Source organism: Mandrillus leucophaeus, unplaced genomic scaffold (assembly GCF_000951045.1).
Source record: "Mandrillus leucophaeus isolate KB7577 unplaced genomic scaffold, Mleu.le_1.0 Scaffold570, whole genome shotgun sequence".
In the NCBI taxonomy this organism is placed as follows: Eukaryota; Metazoa; Chordata; class Mammalia; order Primates; family Cercopithecidae; genus Mandrillus; species Mandrillus leucophaeus.
Genome location: NW_012106142.1, coordinates 317,120 through 343,399, shown reverse-complemented (window position 1 = coordinate 343,399; position 26,280 = coordinate 317,120). Strand labels below are relative to the sequence as shown.

At 39.9% G+C, this 26,280-nt stretch overlaps 1 protein-coding gene across 2 annotated transcripts; it reads right to left on the bottom strand.

The window, feature by feature from the left end:
- Nucleotides 1-526: 526 nt before the first annotated feature.
- On the bottom strand, nt 527-26,217 carry PAICS (phosphoribosylaminoimidazole carboxylase, phosphoribosylaminoimidazole succinocarboxamide synthetase). 2 transcript variants are annotated; one of them, XM_011998437.1, is made up of 11 exons: nt 25,984-26,208; nt 25,606-25,672; nt 20,097-20,294; nt 15,119-15,297; nt 13,402-13,581; nt 13,191-13,304; nt 11,313-11,396; nt 9,830-10,010; nt 8,114-8,272; nt 5,649-5,771; nt 527-2,505 (listed from the first exon to the last, which is right to left on the bottom strand). In XM_011998437.1, exons 1-11 carry the CDS (start codon nt 26,056-26,058, stop codon nt 2,342-2,344), a joined length of 1,524 nt encoding a protein of 507 aa, XP_011853827.1. In that variant the 5' UTR covers nt 26,059-26,208; the 3' UTR covers nt 527-2,341. The 2 variants fall into 2 exon arrangements, with proteins under 2 accessions (XP_011853827.1, XP_011853828.1); XM_011998438.1 differs by lacking the exon at nt 5,649-5,771 and having other exon boundaries at nt 26,031-26,217.
- Between the last annotated feature and the right edge of the window lie 63 nt (nt 26,218-26,280).

Sequence of the window (26,280 nt, the reverse complement as noted above, 5' to 3'; positions counted from 1 at the left end):
AGGTTAAAAACTGTATTATTGGGATAATTTTTCTCTTTTTATTTATGTTTACCTACAAGTCCGTGGAAAGTATACTCAAAAGATAGCAGACCAGGTAGGCTTAAGTTACTTTTACAAAACAGTAGAAATACCTTCAACTATTTAGCACTGATGAACTTACAACTGAGGACATGTCGACTCCACTAAGAAACTAATGATGAAATTCATAATTGGGCATGGTGGCACATGCACCCAGCTACTCAAGAGGCTGCAGCTTGAGTCCAGGAGTTCAAGGCTGCAGGGAGCTATAATCATGCCACTGTACTCCAGCCTGGGAGACAGTGAGAACTTGGCTCTTAAAAAAAAAAAAAAAAAAAAGGGAAAAAAATTGATAATGACAATTTATAATGGTCAGTCCTATCTACCAGTCTAAATGAATGTTTAAAAATTTTCATATACTGCACAGAAGTAGATGCAGTCTTAATGCTAGGTAAGGGTAAACAAGCTGAAATAGCAGCCAGTGACTTCAGAGACCATGAAACCAAAGTTAATCTTCTAAGTCCTTTTAATTGTTCTTATAAACTAGCATAAGATACAAACTTAAGTAGTACACATGAGTTTTATAATTTACTAATCTCTGGCAGATAGCTAAGCATAGCACATCAGAGTGTAACACAGTGTGAGGGAAGTAAAGTATACAATGACATCTTCTATTCTGGACCTACAATTCAATAGAGAAAGAACTACTTGTAGTCACTGTGGTTACAGAAGGTTTCATGGAGACATTGAAGATAAAGCTCTACTTAGTAACAAATAGGTCTTAAATGATAAAAATGTGGGCCTTCGAAGAACTAAAGATACCTATGTGTGGCAGTCCAGAAATTACGAGGAAAATGACTTCCCTTCATGGGTCACATCAGCAATTTTTTTTTTCCCTTTTGAGACGGAGTCTCGCTCTGTTGCCCAGGTTGGAGTGCAGTGGCGTGATCTAGGCTCACTGCAACCTCCGCCTCCCGGGTTCAAGCAATTCTCATGCTTCAGCTTCCCGAGTAGCTGAGATTACAGGTGCCCGCCATCACGGCTGGCTAATTTTTGTATTTTTAATAGAGACAGGGTTTCACCATGTTGGCCAGGCTGGTCTCAAACTCCTGACCTCAAGTGATCTGCTTGCTTCAGCCTCCCAAAGTGCTGTCATCATAGGTGTGAGCCACTGCGCCCAGCTACCTCGTCAATTCTTAATCTATAAACCATGGATAGGCTTCGGGAGGACCCAAGAACCAATGACATCTGTTGGTAAGTTTTATGTGTGCAGTTTTCTACAGAGAGGGTCAACAGCATATATATTTCCAAAGAAGTCTGTGGTGCAAAAGAGTTTATTATGTTAGAAGTCCTTGGGCAATCAACTTGGAAAAGGGTGGATTGAGAATGGGGACTGTCTAGATCAGGAAAATGTTGAATTTGACCCTCACTTGAGGCTTTTGTACAGAGGATGAGAAGACGGCAATTTCAAGGGTTAATTAGAAATTAACACCAACATGACTTGATGAGTGAGATGTGAAATGTGAAAAAAACATCAATGATGAAATCAAGCTTCTGACTTGGCAGCAGTGAGCATACCAAGAGTTTCAGGCTTGGAAGATGAATAAAGTTGGGAGCATTCTGTTTTTTATGAGAGTGCCCATGGGAGGTACAGGGAGAAATGGACAGTTGAAAGTATAAGTCTAGCTAGGCACAGTGGCTCATGCCTGTAACCCTAGCATTTTGGGAGGCTGAGGTAGGAGAATTACTTGGGTCCAGGAGTTTGAGACCAACCTGGGTGACATAGTGAGACCCCATCTCTACAAAAAATAGAATTAGCTCGGCATGGAGCTGCAAGATTATAATCTTTGTTACTCGAGAGGCTGAGGTGGGAGAACTGCTTGAGCCCAGGAGGGAAGGCAGCAGTGAACTGAGATCACGCCACTGCACTCCAGCCTGGGCAACAGTAAGACCCTGTCTCGGGAAACAAAAAAAAAAAAAAAGAAAATACAAGTCTGGAAAAACATAGCTGGGAGCCAGTAATGCCAGTTTTAGCTGAGGGAGTTAAGATTATTCAATCAGTGTTAAGGAAGAAACTCAATAGTAGTGACCACCAATACTTAAGGAAAAAAGGATAAAATAAGAGGAATGATAAAGGCTGGCTGAAATATCTTGGTGTCTAACCTAAGAAAGGAGAGGTTAGGTGTTCATATTTATTAATATGGATCTAGAAAAGCATTTATTCACTAATACATTTTGTGTTCTCTAATTTAAAATTACCTTTTCATTTTGCTTGATTTTCCTTCAGCTAAATTAGAACTTTGTAGTTTTTCCCCTAAAAAATTCAATGGCATTCTCTGATTTTCTTGTCAGCCTGCTTCAAGGAAATCCATGTATTCAAAATGCTTGCTCGCAGTTTGCTCCATACCAAATGGTTGTTTAATCCAAATATCTGAGCAGCAAATTGAGCTGATCCTTCTGGAGAAAGTATGGTTGAACAGCCAAGACCTATTGGTTCAGAAAGGAAAAGACAGAAAATTGAGCTCAATAAATAATGAAAATACAACCTCACAAAAATTTTATACTCAGAGCAGTCCTGCCACAGAAAATAAAAAGCTACTGCATTATTCTAATCTAAAGTAGAATCTCTAGAAGAACTGTCTTTAATACCGGAGTGGTAAAGTGATTATAAGAGGAAAAGCAGTCAGTATTACCTGCCATGAAGAGACATTTTATATATATCATCTATCACCCTTCTTATAGAATTCACTTACAAAGAAACTTACCTTTTTGAAAGTTCTGTTCACATACACTATCCCTTTCAATCCCTGGCGAAGAGCAACTGAAGTAAAATAAGGGTCAAGGTAAGTGGCCAGAAGTACCTGTTCTTAGACAAACTTGAGCTATGTTGTTTTGATAATTTTCTAACTAATCTTTCTGTCTACATTTGAACTATTTTAACATTTTTAAGCAGTAAAAAAAATCAAATCCACAGAATAATTTTAGGAAATGTCAAGTTATAAATAAATATTAATAAGATCCAAGACAGCAGAATAAGAAAGTAACATCCTAGGGGCCACATGTCTGCTCAGGCAGAGTGTCTTGAGGTGGTACTATTATGTCTAGTGTTTGCTAGCAGGGACTATATCCAAAAGCTCCATTTTCCCAGTATTCTTGGAATTCATCAGGCTCTTTGACTACCATTTTCCACAACAAGAACAGTCAAATACAAATCACAAGGCCAATTTACTAATTTGTATTAACACATTATTTTATGGAGCTCCACCCATTACTGTGTGGTATTGGTCAAGTTACTTCATGTTAATTTATTCTCCTCTTCTGTGAGAAGGGAATTGTAACTAGTAGCTACCTGATGTGACACTTCAATGAGTTAATAATATAAAGTGCTTAGAGCATTGCCTGGTACACAATATGTGCTCCAAGAATGTCAACTATTATTGTTAGCACACTGGGTAGAGTGCTCCACTCTAATAGTTGAAATAACCTGTGTCTCCTGCCTAGGACACCCTTTCTGGTAAAAGAATAGCTTAAATTGTAAAAAAAAAAAAAAAAAAAGTTATCTAGTGAGCATGACATCAGAGATGAGAAATATGGGCAGTCTTCAGGATTTTACACAGGTTACTGTAAAACTACTCCTCAAAAGATTCTAGTGATCATTATGTACAAGTCTTCCAGATTATCTGTCACTCCTGAAACGGCACTACTATAAAAATTGCCAATTTTTTGCTCATCATGCTCCCCTTTTGTAAGCTCCATGGATATCTATACAATTCTGGCATAAATTTGGTTACAGCTTTATTTGTAGCTGCCGATTTTTAGCTTGAGACATTTGTATAGTCACATCTTGTTAAAGATAGCTTAGGCACAAAATTTAATTCTCAGAGCCTATAAAAACAGCAAAGGGAATAAAGGAAATGGGCATGAACACACAAGGCCAGATAACAGCAGTAACATTTTGGCAATTGAAAGGCAAATAGAGTAGTAGCTAACTTAGCAGACCAAGAAAATGTAATCAAAATTAGCTGGGCGTGGTGGTGCATGCCTGTGATCTCAGCTACTTGGGAGGCTGCGGCAGGAGAATCGCTTGAACCTGGGAGGCAGAGGTTGCAGTGAGCTGAGATTGCGCCATTGCACTCCAGCCTGGGCAACAAGAGCAAAACTCTGTCTTAAAAAAAAAAAAAAAAAAAAAAAAGAAAAAAGAAAAAGAAAGAAAACTTAATCCTAAACTGAAAGGAGGGAAAGATAAGAAGCAACATGATTGACATTACAGAACTTCCCGAAAGGTTGACTGACTAAATTAGTGGTACTAGATACCTTTAGAAGGGAATAGGGACTAATAAGATGACTGACTCGAAGTCTGAGAAGCAGCTAGGCCCTCATATCTCCTTCTCCACTCCATCTACCCGAGTAACTGCCTCTTTAAAGCACTGTAGCAATTTTTTTCCTTTTTAAACATTATTTTTTTCTGAGACAGGGTCTCGCTCTGTCATCCGGAGTGCAGTGGTGCCATCACGGCTCACTACTGCCTCAACTCCCCAGGCCCCAGTGATCCTCCCACCTTGGCTTCCCAAGTAGCTGGGACTACAGGAGTGTGCTACCATGCCTAGCTAATTTTTGTATTTATGGTAGAGACGGGGTGTTGCCAGGTTGCCTAGGCTGAGCTCAGGCAATCCACCAATCTCTGCCTCCCAAAGTGTTGGGATTATAGGCATGAGCCAACATGCCAGACCTTTAATTTTTCTGAAGGTAAAACAGACTTCCCAGTCTAGGTGTCTTTGAACCAGGGGACACCAGACACTTTTGTTCTCTGAGTAATTCTGGTCAACGCTTAAGAAAATACCTAGACATTAATGTGAGGAGTTATCTGAAGAACAATCACTACCAGATACACCCCACAGTGAAGCCCAATTTTGACACACACCACCCATTTGAAGTTTCCAATTGGTTTTTTATAGTACTCCACTCTTAAAAAAGCAAACAGCCAAGGATTACCAGACAGCTGAAGAAAGTAACTATATGCAACAGACTATAATCATCTTCTCCAGAGAACAAAAAAGAGCTCTTGGAAATTTAAAAACACACAAACACAAACGACAACAACAACAAAAGCCCAGAAAACAAAAACCAAAAGAAATATGAAAACTTCGTGTAAAAAAAACCAGAGACAGTGGTTCCTATCCAATCCCAACACTTTGGGAGGCTGAGGTGGGAAGATTGCTTGAGCCCAGGAGTTCAGGACAAGCCTGGGCAACATACGAAGTGCCCATCTCTACAAAAAGTAAAAAAATTAGCCAGGTGTGATGGTGTGGGCCTGTAGTCGTAGCTACTTGGGAGGCTGAGGTGGGCGGATCACATGAGCCTAGGAATTTAAGGGTCCAGTGAGATATGATCACGCCACTGCGCTCCCACCTGGGCAACAGAGCAAGATCCTGTGTCAAAAAACAAAAACAAAAACACCTGTATCCAAAATGAAGGCCGGGTACAGTGGCTCACGCCTGTAACTTCAGCACTTTGGGAGGCCAGGGCAGGCAGATCACCTGAGGTTAAGAGTTCAAGACCAGCCTGGCCAACATGGTGAAACCATGTCTCCGCTAAAAATACAAAAATCAGCTGGGCGTGGTGGTGCACACCTATAATCCCAGGTACTTGGGAGGTTGAGGCACCAGAACTGCTTGAACCTGGGAGACGGAGGCTGCAGTAAAGCTGAGATTGTGCCATTGCACTCCAGCCTGGGCAACAGAGCCTGACTCCATCTCAAGGAGGAAAAAAGAAAGAAAAACTCAACGAAAGGGCTGGAATGTAAAATTGAGGAAATATTCCAGAGAGTATAGCAACAAGACAAACAAGTAGAATAGAAATCAAGGGAAGCCCAAATTTGAATAAATTCAAAAATGAGAGAAGAGAGAATATGGAGGGGTAAGAAAATTAAATAATTCAAGGAAAATGGGGACTAAGAAATTAGAATTTCAGATTAAAAGAGCCCACCGAAAGTCCATAATGCAAACAGACTCAGCACGTCACATCTGTGTAAAATTTAAGAACAATGAAAACAGACAAAAGATCCTGAAAGTTTCCAGAGAGAAAATTCCTGAGAAACCTAGAATCAGACTGGTGGAAAAGCAATGGAGTCCTCAACTATGGATGCTTGGAGACAGTGGAATAATAATGCTCCCAAAATTCCAAGGCAAAATGATTATCAGCATAGGATTCTAATTTGATAATAAGTATAGGGCTTCAATATAAACATTTCAGATATACAAGGTATCAAAATTTACCTTTTGTATTCTTTTGCCCCTAAGTTCAAGAACGTACTCCAACAAAATAAAAATAAACCAAGTAAGGTGAAAACATGGGAGATCCAAGCCTAGAGAAAGGCAAAATGGGTCTCTAAAATGATGGTAAAGGGGGATCCTAAGACAACAGCAATACAGGATGCCTAGAGAAAAGCCAGTCCACTGGACCAGGTTGGAGGGCTCAAGGACTTAGTATACTTGACATGTATCAAGACTGGATATATACAGCTATGACAAAAGTTAGGGATTTCAGTAATAAAGCAAATCTGCTCCTACTGAAATAATATTGACCCTCATAAACTGCAGAACGTCAGATCATATCTTGGTCTATGATGAACAAACCACAACACGTGATCCAGTTCCATCAGCCAAAAGGGGACTTCCTTATGTTATTATCTTTTATCCCCAATTTTTTATTTTGAGACGGAGTCTCACTCTGTTGCCCAGTTTGGAGTCCAGTGGTGCAATCTTGACTCACCTCCGCCTCCCAGGTTCAAGTGATTCTCCTACCTCAACCTCTGAGTAGCTGGGATTACAGGTGCTCACCACCATGCCCAGGTAATTTTTGTATTTTTAGTAGAGATGGGGTTTCACCATATTGGCCAGGCAAGTGTTGAACTCCTGACCTCAAGAGACCCAGCCTCCCAAAGTGCTGGGATGACAGGCATGAGCCACTGCACCCAGTCTTATCCCCAATATTTAAGAATAAAATTTTATTCTCTCTACAGAAGTAACATGATCACATTTACTTTAAAAAAAACTCAATACCATGAATTCTTGGGAAAAAAATATCCAAACTTGATTTTATTACAGATCTCACCATCAGTTTATAGAAAATATAGGGAATGGAAGAGCATGTTTACCACCACCTAGAAATGTAAGAAGCCAAATCCAAAACGTAGAAAATTCTATCGAAAAAATGAAAGGGAAGAAGGGAGGATGAATTGTTATGTATTAAAAAAATTAAGAGGTTATCAACTAAATGCAATATAAGGACTGCGGTGGATCTGAACAAACAGATGAGACAATTAGAAAACTTGGACACCAACTAAAAATTGTATCTTAAGAAATTACCACTACTCTTTCTGAGGTGTGAATATGGTATTGAAACTGTGTCCCCAGGAATTAAAAGACACCAACAACTAACAGAAATTCTTGAGTTTGCAGAATGGTAGATTAAACAATATGGCCAACTAGAGTCTGCACAGAACCAGCTGACTGATGTCACAGGCCCAATGTCCACCACATTTCATTCTAACTCCCCCAAATTTACACACACGATCCATGAAATAACACGAAGAGATAACTGCACATGCCCAAGGACTTTCTAGACCTCCCCTTTCCTTCCACCAATCACCTACTAATCCCAGAATCTATCCCCTAAACCTTTTCCAGTAAGATTACTGCCATAAAGCCAGCACAGGGGGACAGATTTGAGCTGGACTCATGTGTCCTTATTGGTCAACTTGAAAGAGGAAGCCTTTCTTTCTCAAAAACCTGGTGGCTTAGATAGTACCGGTTTCTAATGCATCAGAAGTGGGCCCCTTTTGTTCTGTAACAACATCATGATTATGATTTAAAAACTAGAGCCCGTATTACTTAAACGTATAATTAAGTATAAATTACTATAACGTCTAAGTTCTGCTTTAAAATAATCCAGCAGGAGATGGCTGTAGACACAAGATGTTAATTGCTGAAGCTACGTCATGGGTACATGAGATTTTATTATGCTATTCTGTCTACTGTTGTGTATCTGTTAAATGCTTGTAATGAACAGTTTTTAAAAATTCAATGTATCTTACCACTGGGCAGTCGAAGAGAAGACCACACATCCTGAGCTCCCCAGTCTGGTGTGAGGGGAGGACAGCTGATAACTGGATATGCAGTGTTCCCAGACATCACTGGTCCCAAACCATTACTTCTGCCTGCCACTGCCACAAATACAGTAGGAATGCCATCCCCTAGGGAAATAACAAGTTTATAGTTATGCTAAACATTCAAAAGAGATTTAAAGACAGAGTTTTTTTGGGGGGGGGGGTTTAAGGCCTATATGTTTTAATGACTTGAGGTCCTTGAATAGTCTTCTCTGAAAAAACATAAAAGACACTATTATTACACATATATTCAAGATATAAGGTTACTCTGCCACTTACTATAAGTCAAGTAATAAAGTAGCTGGAATAGGTTTGGCTGTTTTTGAGATCTACATTATAAAGGGGATAGCAGGGTGTTAGGGAATAGCTCATAGGCCTCTTCTATTGCTGCGTAGGCTGGCCAAAGTGAAGAATGACACCATCTGAACAGGTGTCTTTCCTGACTGGGTGGTCCGTCAACCGGTGCAGGGAGACCAGTTAATATAGACCAGGGGTTTAGGAACACGTCCTGAAGCAAGAGTTGAAGGAAAGTTTAATTAATATAGTGTCCTCAAATTTTTAAGGCCCTTTGATATATTTTTTAACATAATCTCTTAAGCAATTCATTCTTTGATAAATTTATAAATTATCCTTGCTTGTTTCCTAAAGCAGAGATTTCTAACCTAGAATCCAAAATTATATGTATTTGCAATTTTCTGAAAAGAGTTCTAGAATTCATTAGCTATCAAAGAAGTCTGAGTTCCCCCAACCTCCCACTCTTCCCAAATTAGTAACTACACTTCCATAGCAACGACCTGTAGATGAAATAATCAACTTTTTTTTCCAGTTGAGAAACATTTGGTTGTAAACCCAGGACTCCACTATTTTAGATCACTGCTATACCATTATTTTTTATGTACTGTATTCTGAAACTGTTCCTTAATTTCCTATCTGACTGCCTCCCAGGAAAGGGTGGCAATTAAAGATTCGCAGGAGAACCTGCTGTTTCAACCTCCCACCTCCTGTAACTGTGGGGGCCTTTTTCTATTGGAGCGTTATTAGAAGCAATGCTCCAGGGCCTTCTTACCAGGTAAGGATGGCAGAGGTTCTCATTATTCTAGTCTTTGTTTTCTTTTCATACTTGCATTTTTAATTCTTTCTCCCTGCTCCTTTCTTTTCTAAGCTCCTAGAATACCTTAAGCTCTTTGGAGGTGAGCATTAAGAAAGAAAGCCTAGTAGCCGGCCGTGATGGCTCATGCCTGTAATCCCAGCACTTAGGGAGGCCAAGGTGGGTGGATCATGAGGTCAGGAGATCAAGACCATCCTGGCCTTGAAACCCCATCTCTATTAAAAATACAAAAAATTAGCCGGGCGTGGTGGCGGACGCGTGTAGTCCCAGCTACTCAGGAGGCTGAGGCAGGAGAATGGCGTGAACCTGGGAGGTGGAGCTTGCAGTGAGCTGAGATGGCGCCACTGCAACTCCAGCTTGGGCGACAAAGCGAGATGCCGTATCAAAAAGAAAAAGAAAAAAAGAAAGCCTAGTATATCATGTGTTTTTCCCTTAGAAAAGTGACAAAGCTCTTTTTCAGCATTATTAGTCTAAGTGTGTAATTTCTTTTAGCAAAATCAGAAATACCTGAAATGTCCATATTACTTGTGGTTTACCTTCATACTCAGCTTTAATCCTCAGGGTTTCATCTGGTCCTTTATGCGCAGATGCTACTCGAAGTTCACATGGAATGCCAAAATTTCCACAGGCCTTCTTGATTTTTTCACAGTGACCAAGATCAGAAGTAGAGCCCATCAACACTACAACCCTGCACTGACTTTCTGATTTCAAAAGCAACTGAAGAAAAAATACATGGATATGAAAAGAACATAAAAACAAAAATGAATAAATGAGCTAGAGTTTGTAGTGAAATTACATCTGGGCACAATATTTTCTTTCTTAACAGATCAAATTTAAGACAGAGACAAACATAACAAAAAGACAGCATTTATTTTTTAAAATAATCTCAATATATAAAGGAAAGTGGTCTTCATCATTAAGACTTAAAGAATTCAATTTTTATGAGACAAATTATGTTTATTTAACAGTAAAGATACTCAAAATCTTTTAATTAATATTCAGGAAATTATAATACAAAATATTTCATCCTAAGACCTTTAGTGCACTTTGTTTAATGGATGCTTTTCTTTTCTAAGCTCCTAGAGTACCTTAAGCTCTTTGGAGGTGAGTATTAAGAAAGCCTAGTGGCCAGCAGTGATGGCTCACGCCTGTAATCCCAGCATTTTGGGAGGCCAAGGCATACTTCTGATTAGCCAAATCAGAAGTCATGTTTTAAGTCTTTGTAAGTTAATTGCTTGGAACTCAAAATATATATATTCCTATGAGAATAATGTTCTCAAATGTGATTATGACCCTTGCATAATCACAAACCCCATTCAACTCCCAGAATTAGAGTAATACCATAAAACTTAAAGTAACATTTAAAGCCACACAGAGTTCCATCCATCCCATGCTAATAGAACTCTGAGTAGCTGTGGAGGTGAGTAGGAAATATAAGGTTTCTCCTGCGGAGTAGGGAGGAGACAGATTTCAGATTTCCCCAACAGGATCTGGGAGGTGTGTATTGGCCAGCTTAACAGCAGGGAGTTCCAGTATACTAGTAAGGATTGCCCAGCTGATACATTTCCTAAAAGTGTTCCTCACTTTCAAAGTCACTGGAAAGCCGGGCGCGGTGGCTCACGCCTGTAATCCCAGCACTTTGGGAGGCTGAGGCGGGCGGATCACGAGGTCAGGAGATCAAGACCATCCTGGCTAACATGGTAAAACCCCATCTCTACTAAAAATACAAAAAATTAGCTGGGCATGGTGGTGGGCACCTGTAGTCCCAGCTACTCAGGAGGCTGAGCCAGGAGAATGGCATGAACCTGGGAGGCGGAGCTTGCAGTGAGCCGAGATCGTGCCACTGCACTCCAGCCTGGGTGACAGGGCGAGACTGTGTCTCCAAAAAAAACTAAATAAAACAAAGTCACTGAAGAGAAAAGCACTATACTCTCCCATTTTTTTCTTTTGAAACAAGATTTTCTTAGAAGAAAAACACATAATACATAATACAGTACAGTTTCACTATAGAAGGTTTACCTCTACTTTCTCTGCAACCCACTCAAAGTTTTTCTTTACCATTTGGAGCCCTTCAGGAGTTACTTCTTTGAGGTCCCGATAAGACTAGAAAATAAGATAGAAAGTTTAGAAAACAAGTATGTCTTGCTACCTGAAACTATCTGGTTTCTGAGTTTTGGGGAGGGATTATGAAGAGCTTGTATAGCAAGGGATACTTCTGAAAATGCATCTTTTCACTTCCTGAATTAAACTATAGAAAGTTCCATAGTAAAGTATACTTTTATTTTCTCTTAAGGTTAAGTGTTTTCTGTAGTAGCAACTACAATTAACTGCCTTGAGAATTTTTATATATTAGGTATAGAAAGGGTCTTGCTCTAATTTGGTTATTTTTTATTTTAAATACATGTGCAGAATGTGCAGGTTTGTTACATAGGTATACATGTGCCATGGTAGTTTGCTGCACCATCAAGCTGTCATCTAGGTTTTAAGCCCCGTATCTGTTAGGTATTTGTCCTAATGCTCTCCCTCCCGTTGTTCCCCATCCTGCAAGAGGCTCCGGTGTGTGTTGTTCCCCTCCCTGTGCCCATGTGTTTTCAGTGTTCAACTCCCACTTATGAGCGTGAATATGTGGTGTTTCGTTTTCTGTTCCTGTGTTAGTTTGCTGAGGATGATGGCTTCTAGCTTCATCCATTTCCCTGCAAAGGACATGATCTCATTCTTTTCTTTTTCTTTCTTTTTTTTTTTTTTGAGACAGAGGTTCACTCTATCAACCAGGCTGGAGCGCAGTGGCACGATCTTGGCTCACTGCAACCTCTGCCCCCTGGGTTGAAACAATTCTCTGCCTCAGCCTTCCGAGTAGCTGGGATTACAGGCGCCCACCACCATGCCCGGCTTATTTTATTTTATTTTATTTTTAGAGACAAGGTTTCACCATCTTGGCCAGGCAGGATGGTCTTGAACTCCTGACCCTGTGATCCACCCACCTTGGCCTCCCAGAGTGCTGGGATTACCGGGGTGAGCCACCGCGCCTGGCCAATCTCATTCTTTTTTATGGCTGCATAGTATTCCATGGTGTGCATGTACCACATTTTCTTTATCCAGTCTATCACTGATGGGCATTTAGGTTGGTTCCATGTCTTTGCTATTATAAATAGTGCTGCTCCTGTGCACGTGTCTTTACAGTAGAATGATTTATATTCCTTTGGGTGTATACCCAGTAATGGGATTGCTAGGTCAAATGGTATTTCTGGTTCTAGATCCTTGAGGAATCACCGCACTGTCTTCCACAATGGCTGAACTAATTTGCATTCCCACCAACAGTGTAGAAGTGTTCCTATTTCTTCACAGCCTCTCCAGCATCTGTTGTTTCCTGACTTTTTAATAGCAGCCATTCTGACTTGTGTGAGATGGTATCTCATTGATGTTTAGGTTTGCATTTCTCTAATGATCACTAATGATGAGCTTTTTTTCATGTTTGTTGGCTACATAGATGTCTTCTTTTGTGAAGTGTCTACTGTTTTTTATAGGAGCAGAAATGGAGCCTGGTAATATCCAGGAGACTTGGGATAGAGTCCCAGATCTGCCTGACTCTAGTAATTGTGAAGATACCCATTCTCTTAAGACCCTTAGTTTTCATTTAGCCAAAGATAGTACTTGCTGTTATTGTTGTGAGAAGGTTATTAAGGTAACAGATGAGAAATTTGCTTTATAAATGTAAAGTAGTATTCCTATTATTCTTATATTAAGATACCGGAGATATTTCTCTTTAAAAATAAACAGCAATCAACAAAACAGGTTCCTATCATTAGGAACAATAATTTGCTTTTTCCCCTCATCTCTCCTTTCTCCTCTATCTCAGCTTGACCTCAAAAAGGATAAAAAACCTGACGCATTATTTACCTGTTTGTCTTTCTGTTGGCTTCGATCACCTGATGGCCAGAGTCTCCAGGAATCATTGTCAATAACATCAGCAAGAACAATTTCTTTGGTGGTTACATCAACACCAAATTCAATCTGGAAACAGCATGTCAACAAAGTTTTCAAAAACTATTCTATGAAAGCATCTCTCAACTCTAACCTTTACTTTCAAATCCCATTGTTTTATCTGTACCTTCATATCAACCAGTGTACAATTCTGGGGCAACCAGGATTTCTCCAGTATTTCAAATATAGCCTGTGTAGCATGACTCATGATATCCACTTCAGTTTGGCCTATAAGAAGTCCAGCGAAGCAAAGTTTTGCAGCAATCAGCTGTTCCTCAGACCACTGTGGGTCATTATTGGCATCATCCTGTGAATAAAGTATAGTAGTATAATTAACTTAAATCTAAAATTTTTAAACTTTTCAGAAAAACCAACATCCTTTTCACCTTGAGCATGAACTCCTTAGAAATTTTCAGCAACGGCTGGGCATGGTAGCTCACGCCTGTAATCCCAGTGCTTTGCGGGGGCTGAGGTGGGCGGATCACAAGGTCAGGAGTTTGAGACCAGCCCGGCCAACATGGTGAAACCCTGTCTACTAAAAATACAAAAAATTAGCTGGGTGTGGTGGTGCACACCGTAATCCCAGCTACTCAGGAGGCTAAGGCAGGGGAATCATTTAAACCCGGGAGGCAGAGGTTGCAGTGAGCTGAGAGGGCGCCACTGCACTCCAGCCTAGGCACAGAGGGAGATTCCGTCTCAAAAAAAAAAAAAAGAAAAGAAAGAAATTTTGAGCCAGGTGCAGTGGCTTACACTGTAGTCCTAGTAATTTAGGAGGCTGAGGCAGGAGGATTGCTTGAGCCTAGGAGTTCAAGAGCAGCCTAGGCAACAAAATGAGACATCTAAAGAAATTTTTTATTTACGATACTCCTTAATTCAAAGCAATTATTACTCCTTTGTTCTTTTTTTCCTAGTTAGCTCCTGCAAGCAGAAAGAACTATTACTCTTAATTTGTCTACTCTCAATAGCACTTTAAAATTCAAAGTATTTAGGTGAGTAACTTATTCTAGGTCACAAAGTATTTCAAAGAATTTAACCTCTATAAACAAATTTAAACAGAATTTAAGTTTGTGGTTTTTGCTTTTCCTTAGTAACAGTCATCAGACATGACAGGAAGGTCAAAGCACATTTTAATCAATCAAATCTTTCCAAAACTACAGTTCTCATAACTTCCTGACCTCACTTTTTATTAGAATTTATACAGGACTATAATTTTTTAGGGACATTATTTGATAATTCAAGAGACCTCAAAGAGGTAAGTGAAAAAAATGAAATAATTTCATTTTATTCTAAGCTGTGTCCCAACTTTATATGACAGTATCTTTATAAACTCTACATCTATATAATCATAATACACAAGTAATATAACTTACTGATTAAAAAGCAACACTGATAGTGCTTCCCAAGCAGATCTATGCTTAACAGCATAAATGAAGATGGTTAAAGCAGTAAAGCCTATAAAAATTCATAACCACTGATTCTTACAACCTTTATTTATATATTTTTACTTACAAGAGACATTGTTAGTATAGTTTTCCTGTATTAGAATATAAAAAGATTTCAACTAAATTTTTAAAAAATTAACTGTTAGTTTTCTTGTCCTCCTATTAGTCATCTTGGTTCAAAGGTAAGATTTTCAGATGCTTTCTTTATAAAATTTGATCTATCATTGCTAATGGAAGTGTACATTATTGATATTGGCAACTAGATAAGACAAATTTTGGGATGATATTTGTAATATCAAAATATCAAAAACTTTGCTTGAATATTTAAACCTTTAGAGTTTCTAATTATAAATTTATTGCCGTGTTACAGTAAGACATAAAATGGAGGCATAAGATAATTACCTTGAAAAACAACTCCACTTTAGGTGGGTAAAACTTATATCCTTCCTTGACACCAGGATTTCTTTTGAGAAAAGAACCAGTTGCTATTCTTCTGCAAACCCATTCAATTGGAATCATTTCACACTGGGGTGCAATGAAAGCTGTCTCCCCACATTTTCTGGTGAAGGCAGTTTTAATACCTACATATTGATAACCAAAGTTAAAAAAGGTATTGAAATAATATGTAAAAAGGTAGATCTGAGGCACAATAAAATTCTACCCTTTACAAGAAACAAAGAACCTCTATCAAAAATAAGTGTAATTTTTTTTTTAATTTAATGTAGATGCAGTCAGTTGTTGACTCAAACAGTAAGCAGCACATGACTATACATAAAATGTATTGTTCAGCCATAAAAAGGAATGAAAATTCGTGATACATCCATGCTATATAATACAGATGAAGCTTAAAAACACTAGGCTAAATGAAAAACACAAAATGCAAAAGGACAAACACTTGTGATTCGACTTACATGAGGTAACCAGAATAGGGAAATTCGGACAGAAAGAGAATGGAAGTTACCAAGGGCTGAGGAGTGGAAGGAATAGTTATTGTTTAATGCTACACAGTTTGTTTGGGATGATGAAAAAGTTCTGGAAGTGGATAATGGGATGAGTGTACAACATTGTGAATGCACATAATGCCACTGAATTGGACACTTAAAAATGGTCAAACTGGTAAATTTTATGTATATATAACAATTTTCTTTAAAAAAAAATCAGGAGCCTATTTGATGGCAGATATTGTTCTAATCATTTTAAATACATCTTTTTTGTTTAATTCTCCAAACATTTCATAAGATACTATTAAGATCAACCCAACAAAACAGGTAAGGACACTAACACACAGCAGTAATGTCAGCTAGTATTAGGTAAAGCAGGATTTCCAACCTACCCTGTCTCTAGGAGCCACCCACTTAACCACTTTGCCATAATGCCTCTCTGGGAAGTGTTATTACATCACAGTACAAAGTAATGCTACAGCATTAACATGAATTAAAATAACTCCTGGAAACCTACATGGGTTTGAGATAATGCTCATTTTCAGCCTGCATTACTATTTCCAATCCCAACCTAATCCTCTAGTCTAACTTTTATTATCAGGAAAGAATTGGGGATCTTTGCTGTTATATGTGTATCCATACATGAAGGGAGCTTCTATTTATGGAAACCCTCCACTGTGCTAAGTGTTTTGTATATGTTGTTTCATTTAACTGTGCATAAAATTTTGAGGTAGGTTTTTTTTTTTTTGAGACAAAGTGTCACCAAGGCTGGAGTGCAGTGGCGTGATCTCAGCTTACTGCAACCTCTGCTCCTGGGTTCAAGAGATTCTCCTGCTTCAGCCTCCTGAGTAGCTGGGATTACAGGCATGCACCACCACGCCTGGCTAATTTCTGTATTTTTAGTAGAGACAGGGTTTCATCATGTTGGTCAGGCTGGTCTCGAACTCCTGATCTCGTGATCCACCCACCTCAGCCTCTCAAAGTGCTGGGATTACAGGTGTGAGCCACCACGCCCAGCCTTGAGGTAGGTATTATTATTTATACATTTTACAGTGAAAAAAACAGAGGTTCAAAGAAGTAATTTCACACAGTAGGTCATGTAGCCATTTGGTAATGGAGCCTGGACTTGAAACACACTGTCCAAACCCTACACTATTTCCTCTGCCTTCCCTTTAAATCTGACTCATAAGATTGAAATGAAAAAGGGAAAGAATTGTGGTATGTTGCATGAACAGAAACCCTAAGGAAAAAATGAAAAGGGGTAAGTAAAATTGTCATTTTAACCTTTTTTTTAAAAAAAAAAATTAGATGTAAGCTGTTGTTTAACTTTTAATGAATGATCAGGCTCATGGATAGACAGGTGACTTTAATCAATTCTCAACTTGGGGTAGTAACTACATCGTTGGCTTCAAGAGCTCTTCTCTCTTAGGTCTGTTAATCATTAGTCATATATTTGCTCATTTGTCTACCAAGCTGGACATAGTAGTATCCAATTCTATTGTTACCATAAAGATACCAAAGAGAACCAAAAGCACATAATGAAGCTACGGTAATCACCTCTGCACCAAAAAACCCTAAAAGTTTCTAAAAGAGACTCAGTTTAGATGACACAATGATGGCTTCTAATACTGCTAAATATGAAAGCAAATTCCATGACTGTGCATGGTGAGAAAAAATTCCCATTGTTTATCTTAGTTGTCTACAAAACTCAAAACTCTCATTCAAGTTACTAAAAAATGTTTATGTCACTTACACACTCTGAATGACAATGAACATATATAAGCTAGAATACTAATTCTAGCTAATACATATGTCCCTGTGGCCGTCCCTCTTTTAGATCGGTCCAGATTCCTATCTGCGGTTTAGCAACTGTAGTATGGTTCTTCATATACTATTATCACACTTTATGTAATTATAGTGAATTTCTGCGAGGAAATTGGGATTTCATCATCACTGAGAAGGCCAGATTTTAATTTTTAAGTAATAAAACCAAATCCACAAATTGTATAACATAGTTATGGCACAGTTATACTATTTCCATGGAAAAAGATTACTTCTTATTCATATAGTCCTTTACTGTTTGTTCCTGAGTGACAATCAGAAAAGTAGAATCCTGATTTTCTGATTCTCATCCCGATGCTCTTTCCCCTCTACTTTCTACCTTAATTTGGAACATAACTCTGGTTGTAAACAACAGTTTTAAATAGACCACTGATGGCCAACTAGATGAGGCATTTATATGACTAAGCAAGTAAAAATTACATAAGGTTTAATGGAATTCCTAATATGTACCCTAAAACTAGTCTGTTTAGAAATTTTAAAAAATTCAGGTTTACTTAGTTTCACAGTACTAGACATAAAACCTGGAAAATATCTTTCAACATTTTCTGTGAACCAATTAAGTTTCAGCTATGTTAAGTGCCAAATAAAGTAGTTTAAAGATAATTATTGGAGTATTTCATTTAGGTAGCCTTCCCTGTTCCCCTGAGCACAAGACTCTCAGAGTTAAAACAGAGAAAGTCCTGGACAAACATAACACAACTGAGTCACTCTAATTTACTTGTTATAAAGTTCTGGAAATGGATAATGGGATGAGTGTAAATACACTCAGAAAATACACTAAATAAGCAAATAAAAAGTCGGGCTTTATCTTCCATTACTTAATATAATCCTGTAGCTATGTGAAACTACCAAGGGTACACAGAAAATAATCTTCTGACTGCTAACATTTTAAAGAGTTAAGCACTTTAAAAAATGTTTAAGTGAATGGAGAGAGTTAAAACTTGGGAAGCAAAAAAAAAATTGATGGAACAGGCCGAGTACAGTGGCTCACACCTATAATCCCAGCACTTTGGGAGGCCAAGGCGGGTGGATCACCTAAGGCCAGCAGTTCAAGACCAGCCTGGCCAACATGGCAAAACCCTGTCTCTACTAAAAATACAAAAATTAGCCAGGTATGATGGCGTGCACCTATAACTGTAATCCCAGCTACCTGGGAGGCTGAGGCATGGGAATCGCTTGAACCCAGGAGACGGTGGTTGCAGTAAGCCAAGATTGTGCCACTGCACTCCAGCCTGGGCAACAAGGCAAGATTCTGATTCAAAATAAATAAATAAATAAATAAAATAAATAAATAGATGGAACACTTATCTGTATTGCAAAAGGAACCTAAAATTAATTTGATGCTCTCTTTAGAAATTACCTCAGTCATTGGGAAGCTACCAATCAAGAAACCTTGAAATAAAAATCTTAGATTCTGTGACTTAGAAACTCTGGAAGATCCTTTAAATTTATAGCAATATACTTACTTTCACAGCACAGAGGGATTTATGATGTAGATGACAATCCAGGTTTGCAATTAAATCTTTTTCACATTAGCCAAAATTGTGAAATAGGATACTTTGGAAGAGACAAAACTACTCCAGAAATGCACTGACAATGTATTTAAATTACATTACCTTGTTATTTTGTGTAAGGCAGTTACATCTAACTTAACTGAAAACAAAAGCATTAAATTCCCTTTTGAATTTAAGAAAGATTAGTGCTACTAGAAACTCTAAGAAATGAAAGGGCAACTGGGAATATTGGAATTAAAAGGAAAGTTATTAAATTATAAAATTAGAACTGGCAAGCATGAGAAAGAAAAAGCTTTTATTTCATAGGTAAGGCTTCAAAGGTTGAATGATCCAAAGCAATGAGGCTATTTACATTGTGCGGAAAGAGTTCAAATCTTTTCCTAGCTGAAATTTCATATACTACAGACCAACCAGCAACTGACTGAATCCCTCCAGGAAACCCCTTTATCCTAATTTCCTTCCCTTTGCTTCAAATACCCACCACACAATGTTCTGATCTTCCTGTGGTCTTTTGAATCTATTTCTCTATTGAAAATAGAGCCTTCAATCAGTTTTTGAACAGGAGGGTGCTCTGGGGTTTTAGTTCAAATCTCTCACTTGGGGAATGGCAGGAGGAGAAGGTTTGGTTGCTGTCTTCAACTACTTTTCAGGGCTTTCAAGTGGAAGAGGAATTTGAAATTCTGTATTATTTCCCAGAGGCAGAACAAAGACCATTTGTATAGAATTACAGGGAGTAAATTTCAGTTCATCTGTTAGAACTGCTTAACATTAAAATGGGTTTCCTTCATAGTCAAATTCCTTAAAGTGAAGATGGCCTTGGAGAGGTAAGCTGCATAGAGAGTGCATGTGCCAGATATAAGATTACAGCAAACTTGTTAAGATTCCTTTTAATTCAATGACACTAATAACCCCAAACCAAATAAGGTGTTAAGAGTGAAGTTTAAGAGTTCTTGGTTTGATTTAAATTCACTTAGCTTTTGAAACATCTGCAAACAAGTTGTTCATCTTAATGCCAACTTCACTTGAAAGACATCAACATGCTTACCAGAGAAAGTGAGAGACAGCTTTAAGAGAGCTGCTTACCTGCTTCCTGTAACAACTGAAAAATACAACTCGTGATTTTATTTGAGATTGCAGCTTTTCCTTCCAGGTGATTCTTTCTAGCTGCATTTCCTGCTGTAATCTGGTCCTTGGACTGCAGGAGGACTTTTCCTGGGCTGTCTAACAATTCGTAGACTTCTTTTGTTTTACCTTCATACAATTTTTTACCAATGTTCAGTACTGTGGAAATAAAATGGAAATAGATCAAAATTCAGAAAGAAATTTCCTGAATGCTGAAGACTAAATCACCTAGAACAATGAATCTGTAAATAATACAGTGATTAAGGAATATTAATAAAAATTAAATCGTCTGTATAAAACCATATACTCTACAATGTATTTCTTGTATCATCACATTTGATACACACAATTTTGTGAAGAATTTTAATTACATAAATAATTGTAGAAATTAGTAAAGCAGAAATCAAAAGGGTTGAGGGTCATGCAGTTAGGAAATATAAGAGGTAGATAAAATCCTAACTCCTCTGACATCAAATCCTGTGCTCTTTCCGTTATTAACCTGCCTCTCACGGTGGAACTGAACTAGAATTAAAATTAATTAAGACACATTTCAAGTAATGTAACTATACTAATATTTTCACAGACACACTCACAATATAGTATCTAAACTAGCTTGCAGGAAAAAACATGCGATTTTTGCTGATATTTGCTTTTTTGCAGGCAAAATGGGAACATTCAGCCAGATGGGTTTCTTGATTTCAAGTTAATATTCAAGAGGAGGCATGACATCCCACTGAAGTTAGCACATTTGGAAGCATCCCTCTCTATTTCTTAATCCTGTCCCTGTCCCCATTAATCCTTTCTCTTCACTAACAGTTGTAAGAAATTGTGAGGAAGTGAGCACAAAGGAATCCAATTTTGATGCTGGTCACAAGACCTAAGAAGTACACAAAAGGATGATTTAGAGAAAGAGTAAAGATAATAGATGTTTAGGAACTTAAAATTTCCAAAGAGAGAAATCAGCCCTCATGCTCTCAGAACACTCTCAGTATCAACATTTTCCTAATGTATCCATGTGCCAAGGGATATACCAGTAAATAATAATTCCTGCTCTCAAGAGACCTGAGTCTGAGGGGAGCTGATATTAAGTAAGACATCATAATAACAGAATGTAATAAATACAGACTATGGGACTAGTCTAAACATTAGAAAAGGAAGTCTACAAGAAAGTGACAGGTTGAGATCTGAAGAATGATCAAAATTTAGCCAAAGGAGAGAAAAGGGTAGGTAGTGTTGATGAATAAATACAAGGTGGTCAAAGTGGATTGCAGAACTTCAGTCTGGTTGGAGCTGGAGGTCTGGGTATATGTACATTGCTGTTGGGCAGGGGAAGGGGTGGGGGCTGCAGCTAAGTTGTAGAAAAGAATGGCAGGAGACAAGACTTAAGAGTTGGACAGGGGCCACATCACCAGCTAGTGGAGATAACCATTAAACAAAGTAGGTATAATTTAGTTAACAGTTGCCATTGTAGGGCACCTAATCTAGAGGATGAATCCCTATTCTCCCTAAGGTAACGTCTAGACTCATTAACATGGTTTAAAAGTCCCTTTAAGATACAGTCCTGGCTTACTGCTCCAAATTCTTATTTGTCTATTTCCTCACTAGAACTCCAACATCTTTAATTCTTACACAACCTTCCTCCTAGGGCTTCTGACAATCTCTTCTCTCCTAGGCCTGGAAAATTTCCCTTCCATTTTGTTACACATCCTTCTGGTTTCACAAGCCATACTGATTCAGTTTAGACTTTAACCCAAGAAGAGCTATAAGGATTTTAAGCGATGAAGCAAAACGGTATTTGGAAAGATCATTATGGCTTCTGTATGGACAATGAAGGGAGGAAGGGGTGAGTGAACAAAAACTAGAGCTTGGGAGACCAGTTAGGATGCTGTTGCAGTAACTTGAACAAGAAACGTCTGGCCAGGTGCAGTGGTTCACATCTGTAATCTCAGCACTTTAGAAAGCCCAGGCAGGCAGATTGCTTTAGCTCAGGAGTTCAAGACCAGCCTGGGCAACATGGCAAAACCCCATCTCTACCAAAAAAACAAAAATTAGCCCAGCATGGTGGTATGTGCCTGTAGTCCCAGCTACTTGGGGAGGTCGAGGCTGCAGTGGGCCAAGATCTGTGCTATTTCACTCAAGCCTGGGTGATAGAGTGAGACCCTGTCTCCAAAAAAAAAAAAAGTGGGGGGGAAAAAGAAATGTCTTGGTCTAAGGAAAGAGTAGTGGGCAAAGATGCAAGATATTTAAGATAGTAGCTTTGAGAATTCAGCATGGAGGATAAGAGAGGGAAGAGTAGAGAACAGTGGGCCGGACACAGTGGCTCATGCCTGTAATCCCAGCACTTTGGGAGGCCGAGGTGGGCGGATCACTTGAGGTCAGGAGTTCAAGACTAGGCTGCCCAACATGGTAAAACCCCGTCTCTACTAAAAATACAAAAATTAGCTGGATGTGGTGGTGTGCACCTGTAATCCTTGCTACTCGGGAGGCTGAGGCAGGAGAATCCTTGAACCTGAGAGGTGGAAGTTGCAGTGAGCTGAGATGGCGCCACTGCACTCCAGCCTAGGCAACAGAGGGAGACTGTCTCAAGAAAAAACAAAACAAAAAACAAAACAAAAAACACAATGCCCAGATCAGATAAAGAAATTAACATTTATGTGTATTAATATGCAGTAAGCCCGGGCAAAGTTTGTATCTAATGCCCCTCGCCTTAATTTAGTTGAATCTGTATTACTTAGCCATTAAATAGGGAAGGAATTTCAATTTCAATTAATAGGTAGAAACAACACAAGAAACGACGATACGTGACATACACAAGTGCCAAAATGATTGCTATAAATTTGCAGATGAATTCAGAAAAGATTGATGAGGACTGAAAAATGATTCATGGAATTGAAATTTAAGAGTCTGGGAAAGCACAGAATTTACACAAAGGAGAAGAAAATTCTAGGACTCTGCTGTCCAATAAGGCAGCCACTAGAAATGTGGCTATTACAAGTTGAGATGTGATTTGTTAAAATATACACTGCATTTGTTATAAAAAATTGCAAAATATCTAAACAATTTTTCATCTTGCCTCCATGTTGAAATGTATTTTGTGTATATAGAGCTAAATAAAATATATTAAAATGGGCTCATGCCTGTAATCCCAGCACTTTGGGAGGCCAAGAAAGGCGGATCACTTGAGGTCAGGAGTTTGAGACCAGCCTAGCCAACATGGCAAAACCCTGTCTCTACTAAAACATAAATTAAAAAAAAAAAATTGGCCAGGTGTGGTGGAGCGTGCCTGTAATTCCAGCTACTTGGGGGGCCAAGGCAGGAGAATCACTTGAACCTGGGAAGTGGAGGGTGCAGTGAGCTGAGATCTTGCCACTGTACTCCAGCCTGGGCCACACAGAGCGAGACTCCATCTCAAAAAAAAAATATATATATATATAAAAAAAAATACATTGCATCAGTTTTTTTATTATTTTAGTTTTTAAAATGTGGCTCATAGAAGACAAATTTACATTATATTTCCGTTAGCCAGCAATGTTCTGGGAAAAATAATATAAATAAAATGTATATAATGAAAAACAAACTTTGGTGATTTAACCTGACTGGAACATAGCTAAGGATTCACAGGAGAGAAAAGTCAAAGTTAAGGCTGAAGAGGTAGAAAGGACAGCAGTATTCAGGATTTGAATGAAAAGGAATTTCAGACTGGACAGACTGGATTTAACATCTCTAGAGATGTCATTGTAACACTTTGCCTTTTAGAGATCATAAAAGTGACATTTTAGAGATCATAAAAGTGACATTTAAGAAAAATCAACCTGCCAACGGTACACAAATGGAAAGAAGTGGAAGAGCAAAGATTTTAGAGATTTGCCAGTTTAGAGGTACCATGATTTCAAGAAAAATTCTGGTCCTTGCCTTGAGTTTAGGGAGTTGATACTCCATATCATCTGAATCTTTTTTGCTGAGTCTACAGTTGTTTTTTTTTGTTTTGTTTTGTTTTGTTTTGAGATGGAGTCTCTTTCTGTCGCCAGGCTGGAGTGCAGCGGCGGGATTCTGGCTCACTGCAACCTCTGACTCCCCTGTTCAAGTAAGTGATTCTCCTGCCTCAGCCTCCCGAGTAGCTAGGATTACAGGCATACGCCACCATGTCCAGCTAATTTTTGTATTTTTAGTAGAGCCGAGGCTTCACCATGTTGGCCAGGATGGTCTCGATCTCCTGACCTCGTGATCCGCCCGCCTCGGCCTCCCAAAATGCTGGGATTACAGGGGTGAGCCACAGCGCCTGGCCTGAGTCTACATCTTTTTAAAATCTAAATACAGTTACTTTCTATGTGGAAAAGAATGTACCCAGCAGCCAAGAAAAGCAATTTGGCTCATTATACATATAGCAACTGGATGTGTGGAATAAACCAACGTTTTTTTCCAGCATAAATAGCAAGAACAATCTTTCCTGATAGTGTAACTTTTTTGCCTAAAGGTTTTGGAGTTCTTCAAAGCCATCATGGCATCAAAGACTACTTGAACGAACACACACACACGGACGCACGCCATCATGGCATCAAAGACGACTTAAAAACACCCCCCTCCCCAGCCATCATGGACTCAGACAACTTCAACACGCGCGCGCGCGCGCACACACACACACACCCAAGCTGCCGTGGCATCAAAGACTACTTCAACACGCGCGCGTGCACACACACACACACATCCATGGCATCAAAGACTAAACACACACACACACCATTGCATCAAAGACTACTTACACACACACACCCTAGACAGGTTCTTTTTTTTTTTTGAGACGGAGTCTCGCTTTGTCGCCCAGGCTGGAGTGCAGTAGCGCGATCTCGGCTCACTGCAACCTCCGCCACCGGGTTCTAGCGATTCTCCTACCTCAGCCTCCAGAGTAGCTGGGATTACAGGCGCGCGCCACCACGTCCGGCTACTTTTTTGTATTTTTAGTAAGAGACGGGGTCTCGCCATGTTGGCCAGGCTGGTCTGGTACTCCTGACCTCAGGTGATCCGCCCGCCTCGGACTCCCAAAGTGCTGGGATTCCAGGCGTGAGCCACCGGGTCCGGCCTCTAGACAGGTTTTTCAAAAGTTTCGATTATTAATCTTAGAAAGGTCATTAACCTAACGGACAAAGCAAGACTCAGGTTTTGACGAATCAACACTGATTTGCTTGTATTTTGCAACAGCTATTGATTATAAATAATGCTTCCAGGCGCCTTTCCACCCCTTGGTCATTTCTCGTTCTCCTCTACTTTGCTCCTTCTCCCCATCCCGGAGGCAGTAAAGTTCGGGGAGGCCCGGGAGCGCCTGGGCCACGTGTGCGCCCGCACGGCGGCCTAGAGGCGCGGCTGCAGGGAGGCCGGGCAGAGCTTCGCAGCCCGCCCGTGGCCGCGAGCTCACAGCGAGCTCACGGCCTGGGGGTCAGGAAGACCGCTAAGGACCCAGAACCCTGTTACTCACCCTCAGCTGTCGCCATTATCCTGAGTGGGCTGAGGACTGCGACCGCGCCGGGAAGCAAGGCAGAACTCTAGAAAAGAGGGGTGGTCAGAGAGCTTCGCTGGGCGGGGAAGGAGGCGCGGCCCACAGACACGCCCCCTGGCGGGGCCGCGCGACCCAGAGCCACTCTTTTCAAGCTCCCGGACCCCGGCCTAACCCGGAGGGGTATTGGCGGAGACCGAAACGTGGATCTGGGACAAAACATCTTCCCGTTGGCTTCCCGCCGCGCAGGCGCAGCGACGCGACCCCGCCTCCGGGCCGCCCCGCGCTGGCGCAGTGCCGGGATAGGCGAAAAGTGGCGCGCACTGGCAGCCCCTCCCTACTCTGCGGAAGCTCGCATACCCAGGCCCCTTCTCCGCTGCGGGAGCGGCTCAGAGATTGGAGCATACCAAGTCGTGACGGCCTGGGGGGAAGCATGTAGGGAAGGGAATATGAAGGCTAAATGCTCTGAAAGAGAAATGACGTTAAGTCCGTTATTCCCATTACGCTAGTGTTGGGTGCTGGCAAATAACGGAGATTTCCACGTGCAGCAAATACAGCTTTCCAGAGAGCTCTTAGGGGAAGACTAGCTCCACCCTACAGCATCCGTGACCCCTCCCCTCAGCCGCGAGACCGCCCCTCCGCCCTCGCTTGTTGGTG